This window comes from Ochlerotatus camptorhynchus, unplaced genomic scaffold, assembly GCF_037179485.1.
Source record: "Ochlerotatus camptorhynchus isolate MF236.1 unplaced genomic scaffold, CSIRO-AGI_Acam_v1.1 ptg000077l, whole genome shotgun sequence".
Lineage (NCBI taxonomy): Eukaryota > Metazoa > Arthropoda > Insecta > Diptera > Culicidae > Ochlerotatus > Ochlerotatus camptorhynchus.
In genome coordinates this window covers 84,738-92,637 of record NW_027040567.1, presented here as the reverse complement: position 1 = coordinate 92,637, position 7,900 = coordinate 84,738, and the positions used below count along the sequence as shown (strand labels likewise).

The 7,900-nt window shown below is 39.9% G+C and overlaps 1 protein-coding gene across 1 annotated transcript; it reads left to right on the top strand.

Moving 5' to 3' along the window:
- Window positions 1-4,616: 4,616 nt before the first annotated feature.
- LOC135697649 (uncharacterized) lies at window positions 4,617-5,881 on the top strand. The gene has a single exon (XM_065217428.1). The coding sequence runs from the start codon at window positions 4,617-4,619 to the stop codon at window positions 5,718-5,720; it is 1,104 nt and encodes a 367-aa protein (XP_065073500.1). The 3' UTR covers window positions 5,721-5,881.
- Window positions 5,882-7,900: the final 2,019 nt, after the last annotated feature.

Genomic DNA, 7,900 nt, shown 5'->3' with positions numbered 1-7,900 from the left:
GCGGGAACGCGGCACGTGCGTTCGTTCGTCCGTACCCACGACCACGTGTTGCGTTGGTTGTTCGGTGTTCCGACAGATACCGATGACGGTTTCGTTTGGCCTGCCTGTCCAGGTCGCGTAGATTAACGGACGCGACCTCTTCCGACCACGTGTGCCTCGGGGATACTCCGAAGTCGACAGGTGGGGTCAAAAGCGGTTTCTCACGAAAGGTGGTGTGTCGGCAAATGGCTTTCGCTGCCACGAACCTATGGGGATAACACACGCGCACGCTAGTAAGGCGACCTATTTTGTAGTCTAGGAATTACTAATTATAATTTTAATTATGAGGTAAAATGAACTTCTTAATCCACACACTTTGCCGCCCACTGCACTGCACTAGCTAGAGTTTGCCTAACTTGTCTCTAAAGGAAAGGGAAATGTTTTAACAATCCTACTAGGGATTCTCATGTCATTAACTACCTGATTAAACACACCACGACACGATAAGAAAACTGACCACTCTTGCCTCTTCCACAAGTCGATTCGAATTGAACGATTCCAGCTAATTTCTCTCCGAAATTCAGGGGGAGGGTGCAAAGCCGAACGGAAAAAAAGGTCAACGCATTTTAAATGGAAATTTGGCGGGTCGATGTCCGCTTCTCGACGTGGTCGCGTCGGTACGCTCAACAGGCAGTTACATTTTATTTTGCGCTTGCATCTGAACGCAGGGAACTCATTTTGTATGACAAGTGTAACTCAACATGAGTGGGTATTCTTTGGCGTTGAACACATTTATGAATTTAATTGAAAAAACGAAACTTCATGCAATTTGATTAAATGAGTATATTGTATAAATATGAATTCTGAACTAACTAAATAAATAACCAAATAAATAACTATCTATATGGAAAGCGTACTTGTTACAATGTTACAATAAATTCAAAAGAATTGTGAGAGCACTTAAGAGATTTCGTAATCTTCAAGAAAGTAACCTTCTAAGATAATTAGAGATATTCCGATAGTCTTATTATAATCAGGGAAGTTCCTAGCGCTTCAAGGATGCCCAGAGAACTCCAAAACAGTCCCTAATTTCAGGAAATTGCAAGAACTTTTAAGGAATTTCGAGGAATTATGGAATTTTCCATTCCTGCATTTCAGGAATGTTCCGAAAACTTCAGGGAAATTTCGAATCTTCAGGGATGTTTTTTGAATATCAGGAAAATTTTCTAGATCATTTGAACTTCTCCCAGGAATCTCTTTCACTCGGAATTATGTCCTTGTTTCTTTCGACTGTTCCGTAAGCGCTCTGGCTTCCGACTTTCTTCAGATGTTTCATTCAATATACCTTAGGAAGTGTCTGCCAGCGTCTCCAGGAAGCTTCTTTCGTCTTCTCCAGGAAGTTCAATTATTTCTCCCAGAAATTTCTTCTTTTGGAAGTTTGACCATAAGCCAAAGGTTTTTTTGTTCGACTTCTATTGGAAGGATTTTCCGAGCTTCTTCTGGCTTTCCCTGGAAATGGCAACTTCTGGAAATTTACTTCCGGTTTCCGAAACTTTTCTGGCTTCCTTTGGATGTGACATCCGATAGTTTATTTAAATTTTCGCCACAAGTTTCTCAATTCGTGTCTTGGAAGTTTCCCGAAGGTTTTTCCAGCTTTTGTCGAACTTCATCCGGGAGAGCTTCTTTCGTTTTTCTCTGGATGTGTTTCAGTTCCATTCAGAAGCTAATTAAAACATTCCCCGGAGTTTTTTTTCCGGAATTTTCCGATCATAGTTCAAAAGCTAAAACTTTGTTTTGATTACCGGCTTTCTCAGTCTTAAAACACTGCGACGACTACGATGTAATCTACCCTAAAAAGCCTGAATTTATATAAATTCAGGCTCTTTAATCTGCCCGACATTTCGGCCATAGGTTGTGGCTTTTTTCAAGGGAAAATATTGTTTGTCGTTATTGTCAATAGTTTAATCGTTGTTGTGGCTGATTTTCCATATTTTTGTTTCATTTAATGATATTTAATTGAAATAAAAAACACTACTTGGTCATAATTTTGATCACCACTTGAGGACGATAATTTTAAAAACGAAATTTAAAAAAATAAGGAGTTAAATCTTTTTAAGACTGAGAAAGCCGTAAAACAAAGCAATTTCTCTCAAATTCCAGTCATCACCATCGTTAAAAATTTTGCTTTAAAAACGGCAATAATATGAAATTAAATAAATAGTTAAAACCGATAAATACTGATTATTTATTGCCTTTGATACCGATAAGCTTTAAAACAATCTGACAACGCTGGCTATGAGACAGGTACAATTGCGTCATCTGTCGCTCAAAGGTAAATGCTTCGAATGAATTTGATAGCAAGGATTACATCCTCAGAAGAAAGGTTTGTGTATTTGCTCATTTTTCTAAGCGTTGCTTCCACCTTCGCTCAAGTGCAGCGCTACTGTATCTGTCGCTTGGATCCTGGCAAAGTTGTCAGTCTTCTTGATATGATGTCTTTGGATTAAGGCTCAACAAAATTATTCATATTTAAAAACTTCTTATTCTTGATACTCTTTCGACTATTGTTTCAATTTCCTCGCTTATTTGGCTACCCAGGAATCGAGAAATAGCTGATGGCTCATTCCAGTAGTTCCTGATAATCGGGAAATGCTTTTATAATTTATGTGAACAGAAAGGTCCATCAGAATGTAATTTTTTTTTAAATACTGAAGTTTATTACTTGCTTTGGAAACTTGTTCCAACTTTACCCTTCAATGTTCTTTCTCCTTACCGGGCAAGTTATTTTCCAATTCAACTTCCCTCGGAAAGCGGTGCCGGTGGTGTAGTGGTAAGCGTGTTTACCTCTCACCCCATCAGGCCTGGGTTCAATCCCAGTCGGCTCCGCCGGGATGTTCTGAGGCATCACGCCTTCCTTCGGAAGGGAAGTAAAGCCGTTGGTCCCCGGTCTATGAGTTGATGGGTCGATAGGTAGGGTCCAGGTGTGGGAGCTGGCTTCCTGGCGTCGGTAGCAGTGGTGCTCAGCACGGAAAACAAGATCGACGGAAAACAAATCAAGGAAAAAAAAACTTCACACGGAAGTTTCTTCTGGCTTCGATTGAAAGGTCCTGCCTTCTTCTCCTCCCAGTTTTTCCCTACTTCCCGGAATATTGTGCTAACTTTCCCTCGAAGATAGTACCGATTTCCACCATTAATTTATTTTAACATCCCCATGAAAACAGTTTTTTCCGGAACCTTTTCCCAACTTCCCCTAGAGGTTTTTTTTTCGACTGACCTGAAGTCCACCGGAAGAAGTTTCAGACTTTTTTCCGAACCACCTCAGGAAGTTTTTCCCGGCGTCTTCAGGAAGGTCCTTTAAACTTCCTTCCGAAAGTATCTATCAAATTATTCCAGCAGTTTTTTTCGTCTTCCTCTGGAAGTTTCTTCATGAGCTTCTATTGAAAGGTTTTTCCCTAAAAGGAAGAGGGGCGAAAACGAACCACTTTTCTGTCAAACGCGAACCAGCTCGTGATTGGCTGATTTGAAGTGCGTAAGATAGAGGTAGATAGAGATATAGATATTGTTTGGTACAAACAACGTAAATATTTACCTTTTTTGAAAAAACCCAGGTAATCATGACGTTTGATTATTGAAAACAATATGAATGAAGAAAAGAGACCAACTGCTGTCATGATTACCTGAGATTTGTCAAATAATGTAAATATTTACATCGATTGTATCGAAGAATAGTATTTCCTGGAAATGGCTACTCCGGAAAATTTCTTCCGATTTCAGAAACCTTTCTGACTTCCTCTGGATGTTTTATCCAAGTTTATCTGAAACTTTCTTTGAATTATCAAAATAGTTTCTCAATATTTTCTTGGATGTAATTCCGACTTTTCATAGAACTTTCTTCAATCTTCTTCCAGAAGAGCTCTTCTCAAGTGGTTTTAAAACATTTGACAAGTCTTAATCATGGTCAACAGAGCCCTCATAAAACCATAATTCAAGCATAACTTTTCAAAAGGACGTATGTAACATTTGACAGCAAATGAGAAAAATGGGGCAGCAATATTTAGACTATATTATTAAATCCTATTGAAAGCTTTATATTTTATTTTTCACGAGCTGTTGCTGCCAAAAGTTACATACAGGATTGTAGTTTATGATTATTATAAAAAATGCATTCATTAACAGCAATTTTGATATTGTGGTTCCCGAGAAATTCTAGCAAAAGCTTGATTTGCTCAGCTGTCACTCTTTTGTGCGCAAGGGTATGTGACTGATAGTTGACTCGAACGAAATCTTATATTGCTTCAAAAATTGTCTTTAAATATTGACGTTACCCTTCTTAAAGCTTCAACTCGTTATTAACTATATGTATTTCGGGCCAGTGAATCATAATTTCACATAAAACAGTTGCAAATCAACAAATAAAAAAAATTACTTGCAATCGTACATAGTCAACAACTTATCAGTTACCCTTCACCAAACAAAACAAAACAAACTGTCAACTCATTTTTCCTAGCGGCTTCATTTGATTTCTGCTGTGCCCGTTCGACGTCGGCTTTGAATCGCAGGTAAAATATTTTTCGTATCAATTCAAATGAAATGCATTTCATAATAAGTGTTTCTTTTTCAGATGTGCCATCGTGCATATGTCTCCAACTTTTGTAGGACTGGAGGGACGAGAGGTTGACTACGAGGTAGAATTTCTGGAGGAGGAAGCAGAAGCAGGACCATCAAATGTGCAGCAGGCAAAACGATCGTTCCAGGATACACTGGATTCTGCTTCGCCCGGAAGCCCTGGAAGTGAAAGTGAACAAGCGGAGCCAAAACAAATATTTCGATTCCCAGCAACTGTATTCATCAGAAACTTCAAGGGCCACAAAAAAGGTCCTTCTGTGGGAAAAGTGCAAGTGAACTGTGAATCAGCTGAGGAGGTAATGCAAACTGTATGGGATTACTGTGAAAAGTTCATTCGCAGAGAGGCCGTGTTTGAATCACTCGCTGGTGGAGATGCTGATCAATTTACCGTGCACTGGAATGATGATTTGAACCCAGAAGTCGGCGATATGGATAAGTTCATCTCCTTCCAAGATAAAGCCTCGAAACGCACGTTTAAACCATTACCGTTGCTAGAAAAGCCAGACAAAATGCAGAAATTTCTGAACAGAGATATTAACGTGTTTGTGCACATTTATTCGGAGTCGGTGACCTCAGCCGCTATGTACGAAACACTGCGAGTGCAGCTGATAAAACCGGAGGAGCGTGACCGAGCAGGAGCAGCATCCAACCAGGCAAACAGTAATTTGTCCACTGAGTTGAAGGAACTCTACAAGCTATCCTACATTTCATCGGACATCAACTGGTCTGTATGGGCCTCGTACTTACTGACCAAAGACGCGCTTGAACGAGAGGAATTGAAGTTGCGAGGACCTCCCCAACATCTGATACATTTGTTCCAGACGGTTCCCTCATGCTCTCAAAACGTGCTGAATCACACTCGTCAGGATGTATGCATTGCCCAAAATGTTAATTCAGGGTATAAACAATTGTTGGATGGCCTGCAAGCAGATTTGGACCAGCTTATGACATATGCTAAGGCGATGCAATTGCGCTTGACCGCATTGCAAACGATGCAGGCAACTAACACTTCATTGTTAGCAGATGTGTCTGGCAGTATTGCTGTATCTGAAGATAGCTTTGGGCAGAAACTCGCCGAGGAAGTGACCGACTGCTTGGATGTCGACCATCAATAACGATTTGCTGATCCTGATTCCGAACGATTCCATACGCATTCGGGACGACCAACTGATTGAAGCTGTTGCTTATTGAACATCTCTTTGTTTTGAGTTTATGAAATAAAAAAAGGTGAACAACATTTGATTATTTGATTTATTGTTTATTAATCCTTATTACGTACATTCTCAAATCCCAATGATTCGATATTTTGACTTTGTCCGTTTGCCGGATTGAATTTCCCACCTGGCAGATATCCGCATATACACGAGTACAGTTAAAGTTCGTGTATGTATTAAACGTCGCAGAAATGGTTGTTGTGAGATCCGAAGAGCTATTTTCTACGTAGACACGTTGTAGTTTTTTCTTGCAGTATCCAAAAATATACTCGATTGGATTGAAAAACGGTGTATACGGAGGCAAAAAGATAACATGGATTCCCAATGACCGGAGGTACTCAACTATTCGTCGATGGCAGTGAATTCTAGCCCCATCCAAGATCCAGACCGAATTAACTCCAGGGTGTCGATAAACTTCTCCATTGTTGGCAAAGCTACGACAACATTCAAAGAACTTTGCCCTCGTGAAAGTTCCTTCCGTCAAGTACGTGTTCTTCATTCCTGTCTGGCCCAAGAAGCAGAGTAAGGATACTCTGGCTTTGCGGTTGAATTCATCCCTGTAAATCAATTTTTCGCCGACCTTGGCGTAGCCTCGATTCCGCAACATACCTCTGTTGTCGATCGATACTTCGTCCAAAAAGATAAGGTGATGTAGGTCCCAGTTTATTGCAGCCAGCTCATTGACGAAATGACAAATCTGAGATTCTTGAACCTGGATTGCCCGACGCTCTAGAACTTTCCACGTATATCCTTGCTCGTGTAGTATTCTGGAAACAGAGGACGTACTGATGGAGCAGTTGACAGTTTTCTCAAAACTATCCCTGGCCTCATCTATGAATAATGTCGGATTTTTTTTAAACTGTTCGATTAACCACCGTCGTTTCTCTGCTCCAAACTGCAAGGACACTTTTCTTCTCTCTTTGCGAGCCACCAATCCACTTTCGCGATAACGTTTTATCCAGCTGCTAATTGTAGTGTGATGCTTCCCGTACATTTTTGCCAATTGCGATTTGGACAAGCCCAGGAAATAGAACCCGTACAGCACGTGATACTTCGTATTGGTTGATGCATGTCGGCCAAGTACCTATTCTATAATTCGATACATTTCTCGATGAACATTTCAAATGGTCCTATCTGCTTTGATCGATTCTCTTCATCGACTTTCTCTTTCGCTAATAGCTCAGCTGCAAAACCTTTCCCTGTTGTATTTGACGTTTTGGACGCTAGATAAGAACCTCCTTTATCAAACTATGTGGTAGAATTAGCGCGAAATCTGTTTGCATAGCAGTGGTTATGAAAAGAGAAAGTCGATGAAGAGAATCGATCAAAGCAGATAGGACCATTTGAAATGTTCATCGAGATTTTGTCAATGTTATGGAAAGTATGGATTTGGAAACTGTTATGAATAGAACAAACTCGGAAAATTTGCTGTTCGATACGGATTTTTTTTTGACGTTTGTTTGTTTACATATTCATCAAGATAGCTGGCGCACAACCCGGCGCGCAACTGATCGGCGCATAAGTTGTTGGGCATTATGTGGATTTTTCTTAAGAATCACAATAAAATTAAAAGATACACCCATTTGGTTCTGAACTTCCCATATACACCTTGATTGATTCGTCGTTATAGTACCTTGCTTGTTATATACACTTTGTGAGATGCGTCAATTTGACAGATCGTTTTACCAAAGATGAATACTAAGATGAAACTGTCGGAAGAAAAACTTTCTATTTTAGTGTCTTCTTTCACGGTCCCTTTCATCCAATGAGAACCCCTTCGTATTCAAGGTAATTTTGTGGTTTTGCTGCCCCCTCGGAAGAGATGAAATTTTGCGCTCATTTTTATCAAAACAATCACAGCAAAATCAGAGATGTCCCATTTTTTAATTACTCGATTAACAACTAATCGATTATTTTTTGTTCGCTGTGCTGCCATTTTTCCACCAATGAGAGTGCAGCACATGTTTGAAACGATCGGTGATGATCCTGTGGAGATGTTAATGCTTATATCGGCATGATCTAACCGATTATAAATAGTTTACTTTTCGGTTCGTTAATCGATTAAACGATTATTCGAATGA